Genomic DNA, 18,898 nt, shown 5'->3' with positions numbered 1-18,898 from the left:
ACACGATGCACAGCACATCTTTCTGAAATACACCATCATTCAATTAATGCCCAGATGAATGTTTTCTGAAGGTTGGTGTACAGATTGTTTTTTAAATCTCAAAAACAGAACAAAAAAATCATTTTAAACTGCAACATGAGAGCTGAGGTAGATCTATGGTTTTGAACATGTCTTCACACAAAGGGTTGTCTGCGTGTGGAATAAGCCATTAGCTCAACTGTTGAAACTGATATCCAATTCAAAGATTTTATCCAGCAATTATATATCCAACAATAACCAGCAATATCAGATGTTCTTTCACAAAATGGCTGGATAAGACCTATAGACCAATTACTCCCTGCAAAATCAAATGAACTTAATGAATCTCCTTGAACCACTAACAACCTTTCTCATGTTGTTTGACTTCAATTGGGACATTACATTAGAAGATTTGTTCTTAAGTGTATAAAATATCATAATCTGCCATTCTTACCCAGGTTTCATACATATTGTATGGCTCAAGTTTCCTCAGTGTTGGTCTGAAATCAAATAGATAAAAAACATTAAAAAATGTATGTGAAAAAGAAAAATCATATGTCCTCATATTTAATTTGAGCTTAGATTTCTGGAAAATCTATTATTTTTTAATGTTGTGCAGAAAGTAGCTCAAAGGCTAAATTTTAGCTTGTTATGTACATTTCTATGGGGACCATAGACTCCAGTCAGCATACATGATGAATCATTCTAATTATTTTAGAATTGTCATCTGAACCAGTGAACGCTCAACCCTTATAGTATAAGTTATACTCAAACAGACTAATAAAACATAAAGAGATTCCACATGTAATGGCATTCAAGTCCTCTGCACGATTAAGAAACCCAGTATATCACACTATATATCTTGCCTACTTCCACTCTTTCCTGTATATATATATAATTCTATTTCACCATCTGAACTTCCCATGGAGTATTTATCTCACCCTGCTCCCACCACCCATCTTCACCCTTACGGGAGCTCCCCAGCTCAATCCTCACAAAAGTGAATGGTGTTCTGTCAGACTCGTCCTGATGGCCTGGTGGCCATTTTCTTAAGCAGTGTTATGCCAAATAACCTCTGATAGATTAATCCCTCTTTCACCTTCATTAGAATCTGACAAATCTATTGAATTCAGAGTTTTGTGTCGGCAGTCACCTCTCGTGGTCTTCAATAAAGTCAACAATCTCGTCCTCTGTGTAGGGCTTTCCAGGGATGACAATGGGTTCATCCATGAAAGGCTCGTAGAAGTCTACCTCATTCAGTTTCAGGTCCAGTTTCTTTGCAATCTAGTGGACAAGTGAAAAAGAAAATCACTGACACTCAGCAGACCTAGAAGAGATAAATTAATCCCACTAGGACTTCAAATATCCCTCGATGTAAGTTACACAATGAACACAGCAGTGTATGTGTCAATGAATAAAATTTTACAGAATCAAACTATTCAATCAATGAGCTGTCACAATATGTGAAGTGGATCAACTTCATATTTCAAAGTACATACAGTCCTCAACGTACATCAGAGTTCAGCTCCCTATTCCATAAATTGAAATTTATGTAAGATGAATTTCGTCCATGAGCCATGTGCACAATAGGTATTTTGTACTGTGATATCAGTAGGTTCACATAAATATATTTTTTAGTCTAGTGGATACAGTATCTTCTGCAACAAAATAAAAAAAAAACATGCATTAAATAGACTCTTTAGGGAAAAAAATGAAACAGGGATTGAACAGCAGAAAGTATTTAATAAAGTATTACAAGGCTGTAGATAGATTCCACGGGTTACTTTTTATAAAAGGTAAAAAAATAATAAATTTACAGGGATTTTATGTTAAGTTGAATGTATGTAAGTTGAGTGTCATGTAACGTGGGGAGCACCTGTACTACTGTGCTTCCCCTGCCCCCCTAGATTAGCTGCATTTGGTCAGGAGGGGTCCTGTGGTTGAAGATGACACAATAAGGACAGCTGGCAAGAGACATATATCACCATATAGTCCCAAAGCAACCCCACAGAACTCCAAAAATATTGAGGCAGAAACCACAAAAAAGCACTCAAGAACCATTATTGGACAGCCTTACCTTAGGATCAAAAGTGACAAAGAAGTTGATGTAGGGATGGAATTCTTCAGCTGCGTCTTCATATTCCTTGTAGTCTGAAAATGGAAGCAAATGGTCAGAATGTTTTTTCAGCCGTACCAACCCTCTATGCACACAGTAGGTATATAGCCTTCGTTTCATAAGGTGTACCCCCCCAGAGGCTTGATTGAGTTAACGTTATTACTTCAGAAGCAATAAACATACAAATAGAAATGGATGCAGTACATTTTTATATGCTCACGGTATGTAGTTTACTAGATCTGTTGTTACAGTGTCATGTATTTGACATATTTAATCTATTTGTACAGTGTATGTTAATTGCATGGAATTCAATCTTTTCTTTAATGGAATGTTGACCGATGTGGAATCTGGTCATTTAAAATCAGCACCATCCTCAAAGAAACAGAAGGATCAAGGAATGCTGTACTGTTTTCATGCCTGTTGTATGAGCATCAGCCTTTTGAGTTATTAATGCAAGGCGGTATTGTTATAACTAACCAATGGCTGAAGCAGGCTCTGCATGATGCATAAAGCAAAGCTGTCAAATAGAGACTCATTTAGGTTTTGGCCTTATGCAATACAATCCTACCACTGCCCAGCAGGCGGCACTGTCAACACATCATCCCAGGAACCAGACCCATCACAGCATAGATGTGACATTGTCTACAGAGTCTACATCTATCCTAACTGGAAATGACCATCTGGCTTTTGGAATTCCTGGGATGTTTTGAAACGATGCAGGTTGCCTTTAACTTGAAATAACTTAATGTCTAAGTTAAATATGATGTGTCTGCTGAATGTATTCTCTTTCTTGATTACTGTGCACAGCAAATAAGTTATGCTGATTGTCCTTTCACTATGCTTAACAGTGACCTGCAGGAGTGACATGCTGATTAATGTTACTGGTTAAACTAGCTTACTATTACTTACTATTAAACAGATAATTTGTAAGAACCTTCTCATGTATAATTTAATTACAGAAATAAAATACTTCTTGAATGGTTGCGACACTTTTTACTCATTTTCATTTCATAAAAGTAATATTGTACAGCCATGTATGATATTAAGCATGTCAAGTACGAATTGTCCAATTAGTGAAAGCTTAATGCTCCAAATTATTTCAAAATCCAGTCTGGTCTTTCAGGGCTCCTGGTGTTTTAGAACCAACTGGTCACCCTATGCAGAGTTATCAGGCTTCTTCTTCCAAATTTATCAGTTATTTCTGTTTAGAAATGGAGGCAGCCCAGTGCTCACTGTGCTTTAAAAGCAAGCGGGGACCTCAGTAATAGATGAAAACAGATGAAAGTGAATCACAATTGCAAAAACAAGGAAAAGACATGGAGGCAATGAGGAACTGGATTTTCCCCTACAGTAATTAGTACTGCAAACATCTTTATCTCTTTATTATAGGGGGTAACAGAGGCAGGGGTAGCATCTTTATGAAATAATTATAGTTTCCTATTTAATTGTAGGTCTTATTCACCATGGATGTAATATTTTTACAACTGCTATGCAGAATTCACCATAAGATCTTTCCTGGCCATTGGATAGCTGGAAGAAGAGTGAATGGTAGCTTTTGTGTTTCTCGATAAACTACCAGGCAGCTGGTGCTGCTGATATAATTTGAACATGAGACAAAAACCCAGTCTGATTGCCAGATGGACAAACTAATACTATATCTTAAATACTTTCAAAGATGCTCCATTGATGCTCTGAGCAATAAAAGACACCCTAGCAATAGATTGTTTTGATGGACTGTAAACTTCTACAATCAGTCTTCATGAAACACAGGATTGAGCTTCATTAGAAGCCATGAATTCTACATGATGTCTACTTACCGTATTGCTTTCTGTCAAAGGGGGCACAAGGTGTCTGTTTATTAAAGACAGAAGAAGGTCCACCTACCTTGTGCGAAGACAATGCCTTGGCATGCTGTCCTGAGCCAGCAAAAAGCAATGGAAACACTTACCTTTGCCATCAAATGAATCACTCTTGAGATGCCAGCTTTGCCCCCTATTGCTCAATACTTGTAGAAATACAGGTTCCTGAGCTGTATTTCTGTTCAGCTATGCCAGGTTTCCCAGCTATTTTCATGCCAGCCTTGGCTAGGAATGATTTATCTCCAATCACACTTAGCCATGCCATCAGTGGAAAACTAAAGGTCACTACCTGGAAACAAAATCAGTGCTTGTTTTTGGTGTCTTTATGAGCACCCTGGCCAACTTTTTGTGGACCTTAATGTCCTCTTAGATTCTTCTACTGACCTGTAATGCCAAAAGCAAAAAACTTGGCATGGTTTTGAAGCACATAGCATGATCTTCATTTCTTATCTTTATGTTTTTTTTTCTGGAAGGGTGAAAGGACTAATGAAATAATCCTATTATACCATACAATCTAAATCCCAGTATGTCACAAGTGGGCTTTGAGTGAGGTGATAGCACCCTTATCCTAGTTTCAGGTCCACATAAAGCAGTCCAAGATACACATGAACAGTACCTCCCCTCTAATGCCCCTATTGGGTCGGCTTCAGTACGTACGTTCAGACTTCTCATTCTTGAAGAAGCCCACCAGTTTGATCTCTTCCTCAATGTTCTCAAATGCCTTCAGCTCGTGGTCTCCCTCGATGACCTCCACTGGGTCTTCAATCACCTGGGGGGTGGTTAGAGGGGGGAGGGAGGGAGTGCAGGGAGGAAGAGGAAGAGAGTAAGGAAGATAGGTGGAGGGTGAAAGGGATTTTTTGGGAACAGTAGTGGGAGCAGAGTGTTAAGTCAGGATCTCTGAAACTGATCCTTTAGAGCCACAGGTGTGATTTTCGTTCTATTCACATTTACAAGTTGAAATGCTGTCTTAGCTGGTCCATGATTGATAACACCTGTGATTCGCCAGGATCTGGACCAGGGACCACTGTTGCCAAGGGAAGACGAGGGCACCCAGAGAGAAAACACAAGGTGGATCATGGGAATGAGTTAGAGGACAGGGGATGGGAGATACAGGGGATGGATTATTATTACTGCCATTAACAGTTTTCACTTTATCCACAACAACTTACAATTGTAACCATTTATATACTGTATCTGTGTGTTCTGCTGAACCATTTTGAGTGAAGTACCTTTCTGAAGCGTGCAAAAGCAGTTGCACCACTACTTTGCACTGTTACGCCAAAGAGGGTAAAAGATTGGGGATAAAAAGCAGAAAAATCTAAATGGATAAGTGAGACAAAGGGAGAACTGGATGGAATGAGAACAAAAGGGCCTATAAGGCTGTAACAGGGCATTATATTCAGACAACATGGCAGTTCTAAAACTACATTCCCCAGAAGACAATGAGGGAATGACCTGTCATCCTCAGTCATTCGAAACATTGGTCAAAGACAGTAAGTCAGGCGACTGTTTAAAAACCAGGAAGCTGAAGCATCCAAGGGTGGTCATTACCTGCTATCCAAGAAGAGAGCAGATCTCTCCTCTACACTGCATCCGAAGGAGAAGGAATTGACGGACCACGCATGGACATGTGGGTTTTGAATTGTGTAGTGTTGATTGAGTTTTGGAGGGAAACATTTTTTTGTTTCAATTTGCAAAGCCAGTAAGCCTCATATTTGTGTGTATTTCACATACACCTGCCTAAAGATGATCTCATTTATGACACCCCATCCCAGGATGTGTCATGAGGGCCAGTTTAAAACTAATAATGAAAAAAACATCCAGTGGGGGAATAGAATCTATTCTGGAAAGAATAATCGTTTTTGCAATGAGAGAACGGCACTGCGGAACGCAGCATTGGAATGGGCGCTTTCTCACTCACGTCAAAGATGAACTCCACCAACGTGTCTGCGGCCAGCTCTCCGTCGTACTCGATGACCTCGTCCTCTGTAAAGATGTAAATGCTGTCTTCCTCATCCAGACCTGTGCAGACAGAAGCAGACGAGAACAGATCAGGGCCTCTGTTTCGTTGGAGGGGATCTCAGCAGAAGCTCCAGAGGGGTCAGGGTCCTGGCCAGAGGTCCTCTTGCCTGCCAAGCATGTTTTGTGATTCAGGTTCACCAGTTGATGAAAAAAGAAAACATTCCTGAAAAGCCCTTAGTGAGACTACCGAAGCAGCCATAGCATTTACTCCTCCATTTTAGGTAATTTGGTGAATTTAAAAGATGCTTGTAGATGTGATTCTTAACAGTGGAAAACAAAAGCAAGGCCCCCTTGCTGTCCTGTGTTTATTGTTGATTCTGAACGTGGATGGACATGAAAGAAGGTGGAAAGGTGATAACAAGGAACACAGGAAATGATGCGATAACGACAGGAAGCAATTAATACCAATAGAAGGAGAACTCACCCAGTTTCTTGGCAACGGCAGCATCCTTCTCCTCATCCAACAGGCCAAACCCAATGTCCTCATCTTCTAAGTCATCAAGGACCTGAGCTGCAAGCTGCAAGACAGAGAACAAAAACATAAGAGGTTAGTTGGCCCATTTTCCTCATTAGCTGATGCTTCTACCCACAGTTACTCGCAGCTCTAAATTCTCAGAAGAACCTGAACCTTCACAGTGACCACCAAGGGAGTAGCCATTGGTACAGCATGGCGTTTTTCTAAAGCAAACTGAGCAAAGAGTAGGAGAGCAGTTTCCCTCCCAGGATCTGAGTTTACAACCTCCAGAGCTTTCACCCTTCTGCCACCCTGCTGTCAGTTAGTGAGGACCGAATTAGGAAAAAAATAGATTGTGTTATGGCAAAGTCCAATACCTTCTTAAAACTGCAACTAGTTTTAATTACCAGCTGACTAACCCTCTGAAAATGTATCTCCTTCTCCAGGTAATTAGTTTAATTATGTCCAGATCTTGAGGACCGGAATCAACTATCTCTGGCCTATAGGACAGACTATCTACAGAACATATATCTATAGGACTGACTATCTACTGACTATCTCAGCACATGGGACACATGGAACACATGCTGCTCGAATGGCTATCTGCAGGGGCAGCTTCACTGGAAGACTCTGTATTAAAGTGGCAGCAAAATAAATCCCCTCTTCTTTACCTCCAAGGATTTCTGCAGGAAGATGCTGGAGAGAAGAGAAAACAGCAGTAGGCTTTCTATACAAATCAACCTTCCATTGAGTATTTTTAAATTCCCAAGTGTTGATGTGTTGATTGATTTATGTTCCCAGTAGGCTCTCGGGGGGAGAGGGGGCAGTGTGGAATGTTGTTTTGCACCAGCAAACTGTTAACAGTTGGAAAAAACTGAAAACAGAATTTGGGGTTAAAAATGGGAGGAAAACTTGAGGAGGTTGGCCATCACATCCTTCAACTCATTAGCCTGTCATCGCTAAAGTAGAAAAATATACAATATTTATCAAGAAAGATAAGCCATGGACTACTGTAGATGTGCTGAATGACCTCCCATCATGTATCACCTTCCTGGTGTTCCTATGGTTTTGGCAGATAATGCTGTTTGATCCCTCATGTGAAGAAGCAAACGACTCTAACACAACTTCTTTTTGTCAGCGCGACCTCAACGCCGTGAGTGACAAAGGTGTCGTACCAAACAAAATTTCAGTTGTATTTCTTCTGGATCTTTTCTACTCTTTTGCTTTGATCTGTGTGATGTGTCATTGTGGTTCATTTCAAAATGATGTCTAATAAGGAGAAATGGTCTATTCAAACAATTGTACATAGGCCAGTGCAGGTCAACTTTTTTCAAAATCAAAAAAGAAAGCTGTAACATACTGTATGTAATAATATGGATTTATTGTAGGTAATATATTACACACAGTAATGCACAATGCTTTGCAAAAAAAAACAGTTGTTTTACTCTTTTTGCTCAAGGTTTCCTCTATGCAAAGGTGCAGCTCTCTGGTGATTTCTACTGAAGATTTAGCATTTTTTTCATTAAGCAGACAGTTAATCCTGATAGAACCTAACATACAAAAGATAGCCCTTCAGCTTCATGAATGTCCAGCTATTACCACAGTTAATATCGGCTGCTCCTGCGTCATTTACCTTGTGCATCTGTGATCCAGTTTTGAACCATGTAAATTAAAGGACATTCATGCAATATTCATAGATCTAATCATAACAGAAGAAAACAATAATGGACAAATTGTGTAAATTTCTGATTCTCATAGCGTGTGTATATATAGTAGTGACTTCTGGTAGTGTCGTTGTCTAAGACAATTTGTGCAGCAGGGTGGATCCAGTATATTCAGATTTTGGAATCTTTGAAATCTTGCACCAAAGTTGATCCCCAGTTTTGGATCCATGGCTGAGTGTTTGAAGTTACAGGAGATTCTGGTTTTGATTCTCTCACTATCGGCAGTCTTGCCAGTACCCAGCCCTGCCATGCTGAGATTTCCAGGAACATGGTTCGTGGTGCTCTCGAGTCACAGCTCATAAATCCACAGCCACTCTGGGCAAGTCACTTGTTCACTCTTGAAAAAGTCCCGACTTCACCAAGACTCAACGTTCCCTGTCTGGAATGAACTGCGCTCATCCACAGTGAAGGGGCATAACGCACACTTGTCTTCTCTTCAGCAGCGATAAGGGTACTTCAAAACCGCCATTTAAGCCCTCGAATCAGGCTGTTTTAAGACTCCATTCCTAATCACCTCGCTTTCACGCCCCAATACGTTCTTCTTATTCCCAGTCTCGAGTATTAGCATAACCTTACTGACCTGAGCGATAGCGCGATTGACTTGATTGTATCATTCCCATTATTTATTTTATTATCTTAGATAAGGTTCGACAATGACGCATTTTGAATTCCACTGTTTTTTCGTAGGACCCGTTTTGTGCCATGAGATATATATATATCTCCTGACAATCTTTCAGACCAAGACCTTGTTTCACAAGTCTCGTAACGTTGAGTTTAAAAAAAATACAGCGAAGACGGAGAGTTTTTTTTATGCAAGAGCAGCAGACGGCATTTCATCCCATAAAAGTGGATAAACCAGAGAGCTGCTGCACTGCACTTTCTAAATCCGGTCGAAACCGGAGCCCGCGACGGACAGCTGAGCTGACCAATGGGGGCGCTTGGCCAGGGAGCAGGAGGGAGGCGGGACAACTGCCGCGAGGTCAAGTTAACGGAGCGGCGCGTCGCAACAGGTGCAGCAACAGGTGCTCCTCTCTTTAAACACCGCGGCAAAAAGCACCAGCTTTGCGAGCATTTATCACCGCTGCTGCCAGCGACCGGTCGGAGAGAGCAGCGCTAGTTTGACATAAATGTTTTTTTCCTTTTCTTTTTCCGTCCGTGGCGTCGCCCTTGTTTGCTCAGGGCCAGTTGCTATGAATCTGCGGTGCGACACGTTCCAAGGGCCTGGATGCCTGCTAATATAAGTGTTAGCCTAGGAATCCCAGTCCTTCATCAACATTTTCTGCCTGAGTGCACAGAACCTAGTTAGCGGTAATCTAGGACTGCATAACTCACAGTAGGAGCTACGCCGAGACCATGCCCTGTATTTCTAAAGAGCAGTTGGTAAAATTAAACCAGCCTCCTAAGCCAAGGAGTCGTCTTTTTGTGTGCCCACCAGCAGGCAGGCAGGTTCAAATCACATGTAACTCATGTTTGTCATATACAGTAGGTTAGATTTCAGCCTGGTTTCAAAGGAAGCAAGCCTGGCCTCTGCTCTGATGGCACGCAGCTCCAGTCGGAAATTGCAAAAAAGAGGATGGTAACATGCATACACTGGGAGAATGTGGGGTGCTGGGGACCTCGGTCTTCACGCATGCAAGGGGCTAGTTAATAATAATTAATAATTCCTTACACTTATATAGCACTTTTCTGGACACTCCACGCAAAGTGCTTTACAGGCAATATTGACTCCCCTCCACCAGCACCAGTGTGTAGCCCCACTGGGATGATGTAACGGCAGCCATAGTGCACCAGTATGTTCACCACACACCAGCTCTCAGTGGGGAAGTGAGCGGAGTGATTTGGCCAGGACGCCGGGGTACACCCCTACTCTTTTCTAGAAACGCCCTGGGATTTTAAATGACCACAGAGAGTCAGGACCTCGGTTTTACGTCTCATCTGAAAGACGGAACATCTTTTACAGTGTAGTGTCACCGTCACTGTACTGGAGCATTAGGACCCACACAGACTTCAGGGTGAGCGCCCCCTACTGGCCCCAGTTAGTAAAACTAACACTGCTCCCTGACTGTTTCTCCTGCCTGCTGTACACTACTCCTGGTCCTTCCAAAGAACAACATCCACATTCCATCTGGGATCACTGTGACGTTTCTGCTATTTTACTTTGAATACCCACTGCATCACCAATCATCCTGGAAAAATAAAATCAATTGAATGCTTTTTGCTTGCCATCTGCTTCTGTATCATATAACTTTACTTCTTTCTGGACACAGATGTGCATTTTCTCCATTAACAGTTCCAAATGTGTGAGCACAGCAGCATTGCCAATTTTTTCCCCTACTGTTGTACATCCAGGAAGGACACATACAGCTTTGTCAGCTCTGATCTGAAATAGGACTCTGATACTGAGTCTCACTCCATTCAGAATCTATCCAGTTTTTGGTTCAATCAATCTGCACTGATTCGACCTACATTATGAAAAATTCTAGGACTGGATGTCTTCAGGACTAGGGTTAGAGACCACTGTCACTGACAGTGACATATGAGACAAAGTACAAGAAGTGAAACATGCAGCTTTTTTCATTTAATATTAAAATCTAGTCTTTTTTTCTACAGTATGCTTCTCGGCAATGCAATATTGATCATGAAAAGCTTACACACACCACACAGAAGGCCATTCACAGTACAGTACATTCCACCAGACTGACAGTCTTTCTAGGACTTATTTAGCAACAGTGGTTGTGCACAACTGGACAGACCCCAAACCCGGTCCAATCTGGTGAGATCTGCAGCTGTCCTGGAAACATCAGTTTTAGAGACTCGGGTCAATGGATGTATTAACAAATCTCTGCTTTGCTACAGCAGTATGAGTTAAACAAATCCCATACCATTCTATGCATGCATTTTATAGCCACTTATCCAATAGAGGATTGAGGAAGAGCTGGGCTGGAGTCTGAAACAGCTGGTGAGACAGGATACAGTCTGGATGGGACACCAGTCCATCTCAGAGCACACACACACACAGATGCACACACTCACACCAGGACATAATTTCCCAGAGGCCGTCTAACCTACCAGTATGTCTTGCACTGTGGGAAGAATCTAGAGCACCCAGAGGAAACCCACACAAACACGAGGAGCAAATCCTAACTCCACACAGACAGCATCCCAGGAACTGAACCCAGGCCCCAGTGCCGTGAGGCATCAATGCTCACCACTTCGCCATCATGCTGCCCCATTTAATATCCTTTATATAAAGAAAAGAAATTCACTCTGGTGGAGCTTGTCTACAAATGTGGGAGTCTTTGAGCCTTGATTTGACATTTCTAACAATATTTGTTTGAGGGCTTAATGTCACCTTTACTTCAGGTCCTTAACTCTTTAAATACAAGCCCGTGCATGGACTGTGGCATGCAGAGTGTCACAATTAACTGCACAGCACGATTTACAGAATGGTTCATTATTCTGAGGGTTTAGTTAAGAAAGTCATGTTTACATTTTCGTTAATCTGAAATCTTTAGTACTGGTTATGGAGAGTGCTCTCTGGAAGAGATGTACACATTTAGACATTCCTGGAGAGTTTTAAAATGGATAGCTGGTCAAAATGCTCATACTCAAACTATCTTCATGGAGTCCGGCCCCCAAAATCAACCAACCTATCCATCCATCAATCCCACTTCCATCTTCAATAACCACTCAATCCAATCCCTGTGTTGCAGGGCTCAGAGCTCTATACACCCTAGTCAGGGGTTCTGTCCAATGGCTGGATTTTGGTGTCCGTAGGCCCTAGGCACTTTCAGTCTGAAATGTGCAGAAAGAGGGGTAAACACCAATTGATTGGCATGATGCACTTTAAACTATTCTAAAGCTAAATCAAGTGATTATTGGAGCGAGTCAAGCGACCATCTGTTCAATACGTCTAGTTTCTAGAACAGACGCTATTGATGTGGAGCACCTAGAGTTGATTGCAAGCCTGTTGTTCAGCTTGTATTTGTTAGTCACTAGTGTTTCCCTTCTTCGTAGGCCCTAAGAATTTCGTAGGTGCCTACAGTGCCTAATGGGAAATCCGGCACTGATTCACATTAGCATCTCTTCCAAAGCTTAACAGCTGTGAGACCGCAGCTCTGATCTGCATCTTCACTGCTCTGCCCTGCACATCTCTGCCCATGATTCTTCTTTGCTTTTGTCATGTGACACTTCTAACCAGGAATAGTGCTATGCTGTCAAAGTAAGCTAGAAGCTTAATTCAGCTCATTAGCTGCAAGCTGCTGTCTTATGTACCATAACCTCTATACCAGTCTATTATTTTATTAATTGTCCTGCAGCATTTTTAGTTAGGAATGTTACCAGCAATGAGCAATGACAACGACTAGTATAGAGGCACAATGTTGATAGTAATATGCACTTTGCATTGGGCATTTCAATAATCCACATTTTGCCCTTCAAAACGATGGTCCAGACAAACATATCTTAGTATGTTTTTAACAATCCAAGCAAGATGAATAGCAGTGCATAAACTAAGGTGTTATCTTGCTATTCTTCACAGTAGCAAACCATACCAGGTGGAAAAAGGAGAGTTCAAAAGGTTGCATTCTTTAATTTGGCAAATTGTGGTGAATAGCCTGTAATGATGATCTTCATAAGCAAACTGAACCTTCACGACAACATACTAAGTGAGCAGTCTGGAAAATTCAGATGATCTCTCTTTACCAAACTTCAAGTAACTTGTCTTATTAATAGTTACATTTCTGGGGGGAGGGGTTCTGATGTGCGTTGGGAGGATATTAGGAGGAAATCTGAATCTGCCCATCTTTAAAAAAACAACTTTAAAACTTAAAAAAAACCCTGTTATTTCAGTATGTATTTAGAATCACTCATTACAGTACATACACCCACAAGTTCAGAATGCTCATAGAAATTAACTCAACCTCCCTACACAGACACTGTGGCCCACGATAACATTAAATAAATGCCTCAGAAACATGCCAGGTCGGGTCACCAGGTTCCTGTCTCAGTGTGAACCCAGAGGACAGGCACATCTTCACTGTTTACAGATGCCCATCCAGGATGTTCAGGTGGGAGTTACAGAGTTGGGAAGTGAATCTAGGCTCGTTCCAGCTGATTTGACCCCAGACAAACTCAATGACAATCCACCAGTGGTTTGTCTGATCTCCTGAGAGCTCCCTTCCATATCTGATTAAACACATCCAAGCTGGTGCTAGCTGCTTTCACTGAATGAGACACCTCGGAGGCTCCAAGTCGTAGCCTTCCTTTGCTTGTGTTGATTTACAAATGGTGCAAACAAGCAGCAGGTTTTGATCTATTCTCGTTACCCTGGACTGGGACAGGAGGAGGAACAGCTTTGTTCTGTGGTCTTGAAACTGTTTGCTCATGAAAATCATTTCCTAACGGCACTGGGCTGCAATCACTCTCAAAATGGCTGACAAAAATGCAAACAGAGTTTCCCCACAAGAAACCCACCGGGGTGTCAGTATGTCAGTATGGGCGGGGGGCAGCTCAGGTCTAAAGGGATGCACTGGCGTAGCTGAGGATGGTGGGGAATGGGGGGCGAGGAAACAGCCCTGATTCACAAGCCTGGACATACCTGGTACGTCAGGGCCGCAGGGTTGGTTAGCAGCTGTAGAGGAAAAATCACGCTTTAGACCAGACGGTAAATTACAAGGTTTTCATCTACACAGCCATTTGTGGTCTTTAACCTGGTTTCGAAATGAAAGGCGTACTTCTGCTCTTTGATAAAATTCAAATCATGAGGAAACGATTGTAAAGGGACGATTAATGCTTCAGTTTTGACTCGCCTCTGGCTGAGGGTCACAAGGGATGAGCCAGGGAGAACGAGCTGCAACAGCGATGTTGGTCCGGAGAGAGTGGGGCTAGAAAGTGTGCAGCTTTTACACGGGAAAGAAGGGAAGCAGAAGTTTGAGCTTAGAATCTGACCTCCAGCTGAACTTCTGTTCAGTAACACTGTTTAGAGGGGGAGAGTGGATGAGTGGATTACCCAGCACGCTTCATGCACAGACTTGACAAAATGAGATTTTTCAAAGAACGCGAGGTGTGTTCTTTCTCCAGCAGTCCATTAGAAAGACGCTTTGTTCTGAACAGTACAGCACTGGAGAGCACGAGAAAGATTCCAGAAAGCACAAGGTTATGTCATTAACCCAAGTGCAAGGTACTGAACAGCTCTCGTACAGTATTTCAGTGCTTGGTCATGATCTAGCTGACCTTTTGTCTGTAATTCAATAGAATGTGCTGGAGCTTTAAAACATTCACAAGCCTGAGATCTCTGAGGCAGTTAATAGCCCTTACAGTTATAAAGGTTTATTCATCACATTTCTCTTGGTTTTGTTGTTCAGAGGTGCCCTGAAACAGATGGCCTCCTCTTTTGTACAGTACATTCTTGTACAGTACTTTATCACTGCTACAGTCAGTGAGGTCATACTGAATTCCAAGTAAAGTCACTTTATAACATTCTGAGGAATGTTCAGCGTGAAGCAGTAATTCAGTGTGTCTGGATTTTCTTACCTGAAGAACTGGCATAATACATATTGAATATGGAAAACTGGACAGTTAAAAATTGCTGCTCTTTTAAGCCCTCAATGTATGTCAATTCATACAGTGGCATGAAGAAGCAAAATTAGATTTTTTTGGTTTCCATGAGACATTGACTAGAATGTTGTTTTAAAAAAAATCATATTTCCATCCCAATGCTTGTTTTCTGATGCCCTGGGATGGAACAGGAATTTGCGTTTTGTAATTCTGTGTGATATGTTAAGAAGACTGTACTCAGGGAGAAGCTTGGCAGTGGTTTAGTCATCCTTATATGAATAGTTGTGTTTTGATAATAATGACTATAATCTGACTATTATAAAAAATATAATTAAATAATATCATAAACACTAGGGTGACCATATTGTGGTTTTCAAAAAAGAGGACGGGGGGACAGGGGGCGATAATCGACACTCGACACATGCCTCCAAAGTAATGAATCTTTATTACTTTTTCTAATTAAAAAATCAATTTAAACTCTCTAGTTTTTATTAAACTTCTTAGTAACCTTTTAACCAGGTGCAGGGTTGCTATGTCTCTTCCATAATGGCAAACAAGGAAAAAACACAAATACAGCCCTATTTTAACCAATGTTTTTTTTTTAATTTAACACAACAAAAGTCTTAACATCTGAGGAAAAAATGAAGACGTCATAACTTAGATGATCAATTTTAAGGAAACATTTTGAAGTATAATGAAACAAGTTAAATATTGTTATTTCCACGGCCATAAAAACAGCCATACACACACAAACTCTTTTCAAGCTACGCTGCGTGTAAATTCAAAACATCTACCGGTAACGTGTGGAACGAACGAAAACATGTAGGCCTACGTTTGTTTACACAGTCTGAGGAACGAGCAAAACTAAATCCTGGACAATTTTTTTAATTTTATAAATCCCGATCGGACCAATATTTTAGGTCTCAAAAAGAGGATATGTCCGGGGAAAAGAGGACGTCTGATCACCCTAAATAAAAATGGATATGAAATGACCAGATTGCAAACCCTGGTTTTGATTGTTGATGGGTCTTGTTACCTTTTGATCTAAAAAAATGTCAGTTAAATCTGAGAACGTAAGTTGTTTTGAAGTAATTTCCAGTTAGCCACTCTGGGTTATCACACAAGAGTTGTACAGTATTATCTACAGTTAATTTAGTGACATTTTAAAATAGCAGGCACTTGTAAGCCATGTGTTAGTTATGTATAAAGCATACTCTTAACACATAAAATATACAACCCTTAAATAAAGGCTAGGAACTCATTATCTTTTGTACTTTCCTTATGACAAATTATGGGAATGTAAATATTGATTCAGTCTGGGGTTTCAGAACAGTCTGCATAGACTCCCTTTTCTTCTTCACATATTTAAAGTTAAGGTTAGCTGTCAGGGATAGCTGTTTCTTTACCTTGATTAGTGAAAGTTGGTTAAATACTGTATATATATATTAAAGGAATAAGCAATGGGAATGGCACTCAGAAAGTAGACACATTGAAGGACGTCGAGTGGGGTTGGGTTTAACCTGCCTGACTGAGGTCCAGCCCCTCTGGCTGTGGGACGAGGAGGCTGGGACCCTCCTGCAGAGTGAGGAGTGACCAAGGGGCAGCAGCACCACTGGAGAAGAGATTACGGGGACGAAGTGTGACAAGAACAGAGATTTGTTTCTGATATATACTGTACAGCTTTGAGAACTGATGTCAAGAACGATAATGACTTAAAACGTTTTTTGTCGTTCTTCCCTAACATAAGTGAAGAACCTCCATTATAGGGTTTCAGTGTCTTTTAAGAGCAAACAGTCACTGTGAAGTATATGAATGGGAGTAAAATAATATAAAGACTTCATTCTCACTATTAAGCCAAGGGTAATTTGGGATTTATTCTACAAGCTGTTTTTCAGCAATCCAGTGCTTATACATGCTTTTCAGGTGTCTACTCATGTGATGTGTTCTTCAGAAGTATGATGGTTCATTTTTATTCTCACACAGAGGAATAGATTAGATTTTTGTTGTGCATTCCTGCTTATTGTTTTAAAGACTTCTCTACAGCTGCTAGTCTACGTTTTGTTTAATATTTCAAAAAGGGACATCCACTTGATGTTTATGAGCATTCTCCAGCATGCACAGAAAACCTGGATCTGCCCCTTTTGAAACATTCTTTTTGTTTGCTCCAAACAATTAGTAGATTCAAATGGCATTTCCAAACGAGATTACACAGGACTTGATTTTTATGATTCATATAAATTCATTAAGCATTGTGGACCAGTCCATTTAGAAATCATATTAAAAAAAAATCACATGTGCAGTATGTTAAGAGTTTTCACATTTTCTAAGACACATCTCATGTTTTGCAAACTACAAACTGTCTGATTTAATTTCCTCAGAGGTGCCTCAGGAGGGCCTTCCCTGTTTTGGGTTAGACATTATGGCTGCTCATCTGTCTTCCTGCTAGATGGAAGACTCTAGATGTGAGTTACTTTGGTGTCCAACTCTAGGATATGGTTCGGTTACAGTGGAGCTGAAATCCCAATCAACACAGTCAATGGCTCTGAAGATCGTGTTGACAATAATTCTAAAGCTTGCAGTTTTCCTAAACATTCTCAGATAATGCTGGTTAAACACTATATGTCCTGTTTGTAGTTTTTTCGAATGATTCCCTGGGAAATGGCTGGAGGGGATCCTGGGATTGGGACACTGCTGGCACCCAAATAAGTGCAAAGTGCTCCAGCTAAAGAGACCCAGCTCACTGAGGCCGCTGTTCCAACAACATGATCCTTGTTCTTGAATTACAGGCAGTGTGAACATGTCTTCCAAACTTGACAGCTTCATGAAGACAAGGGGCCTTCTCCCCTGTCCATGCCTAGCCTACATGTGTCTCTTTGAAACCCCCAAATATGTTTCACAGATATTGTTTGATTTTATTGTACTCTCTCTGCTGCAGTTCCATGTGAATGATCCTTTATTTGTGCAGTGGCTTGTTGAATTTACCATTACTTCCAAACTGTTCTCAAGACGGATGTTAAAAATCAAGTGTGTGACTGGCTTTCTTTCTTCCAATGGTAACTGAAGAATTTGCGTGGAGTGGGGTGGACAGCCTTTGTTTCTACAAGTATGAATTTGGACAACAGGCTTGCAACTCAAATTGAGTGTTGTGTTGCGCTTTCAGCCCTCTACATGTACGTGTGTACATGTACACCTCTATACCTCTACATCACCAGGCAATTTAACGGTCAATCCAGTTTCTATGGATTGTGTGCCAATTGAGTGGAATGGTTCCCACTGTTCTGTGAAAAGTGATGTTAATTTGCCTTTAATGTTTTGCAGAATTAGCACATACTGTAGATGCACTCTGCTTCTTCCCCTGATGAAAAACCTGACTTCATGCCTGCTTGCGGAGGTGAAACATTCACTCTATTTTTTCAAACTCTGAATCCTCCCCAGTCAATCTGTGGAAAAGTAGATTTAGCTTCAAAAAGGGTTGGTTGATGTTCCCCTCCATATATGGTAGTTATTAACTGAAGTTCAGAAGGGATAACAAAAAGTCAATCACACACAGCTGCACTTAATCACCATCATTATGAAATATGCTCTGTATATCAAACCCAAACACCTCTATTCACATTAGTCTCAAGCAACCCTCCTCCAGCCCCTCTCCACCTTGCAGATATCCCTTGATTCACTCCTTCTGAATGGGGCTCAGGCCTCCTTGTCCTATGGCCCTATGTCCATGAACCCAGCAGGTTTAGCCAAACCTATTTCACCAAGTATTCCAAACATTTCCAAAGCATTCAATTCTTGGATACTGTTGTCCCTAGTGAGCTATGTTTTTTCCCTAGATTCCTCTTGCACAGTTGCTTCCAGAAAATGATAAAAAAAAATCACCTTTGGAGCTGAAACGCTCACAAATCAATGTTTTTGCTTTATGTTTCTACATACCTCCAGTAGGAGCAGGGCTGCAGTCCAAGGCATTTTCCCATCATGCATATACTTTGCTGCCCTAATTGCATTATTTACTGATGGTGTAATCTGTGATTTTACTGCCTTGTAAGACCTGGCCTTTCCTCTGTGCACCTTGCTAGTCAATTATCCAGTGCTTGGGGGGCATCAGTACTCCTGTCCTCAGCACTGAGCCATATTTGTATGCTGGGTATTT

General features: G+C 41.2%; 1 protein-coding gene across 2 annotated transcripts in view; it reads right to left on the bottom strand.

The window, feature by feature from the left end:
* The window catches only part of casq1b (calsequestrin 1b), a 41,541-nt gene that overhangs the window by 4,254 nt on the left and 18,389 nt on the right, over positions 1-18,898 (bottom strand). Inside the window, exons 2-8 of one of the 2 annotated variants that reach the window (XM_015346082.2) lie at positions 13,793-13,825; positions 6,440-6,533; positions 5,915-6,015; positions 4,651-4,762; positions 2,096-2,169; positions 1,172-1,302; positions 473-518 (exon numbers count right to left, since the gene is read on the bottom strand). In XM_015346082.2, coding sequence (XP_015201568.1) covers positions 473-518; positions 1,172-1,302; positions 2,096-2,169; positions 4,651-4,762; positions 5,915-6,015; positions 6,440-6,533; positions 13,793-13,825 — 591 coding nt within the window. The remainder of the gene's footprint in view (positions 1-472; positions 519-1,171; positions 1,303-2,095; positions 2,170-4,650; positions 4,763-5,914; positions 6,016-6,439; positions 6,534-13,792; positions 13,826-18,898) is intronic. The other variant, XM_006630167.3, reaches the window with a different exon arrangement.

The sequence above is a fragment of the Lepisosteus oculatus genome, chromosome 4, assembly GCF_040954835.1.
Source record: "Lepisosteus oculatus isolate fLepOcu1 chromosome 4, fLepOcu1.hap2, whole genome shotgun sequence".
Taxonomy (NCBI): Eukaryota; Metazoa; Chordata; class Actinopteri; order Semionotiformes; family Lepisosteidae; genus Lepisosteus; species Lepisosteus oculatus.
This window is presented reverse-complemented; position numbering and strand designations above follow the sequence as displayed.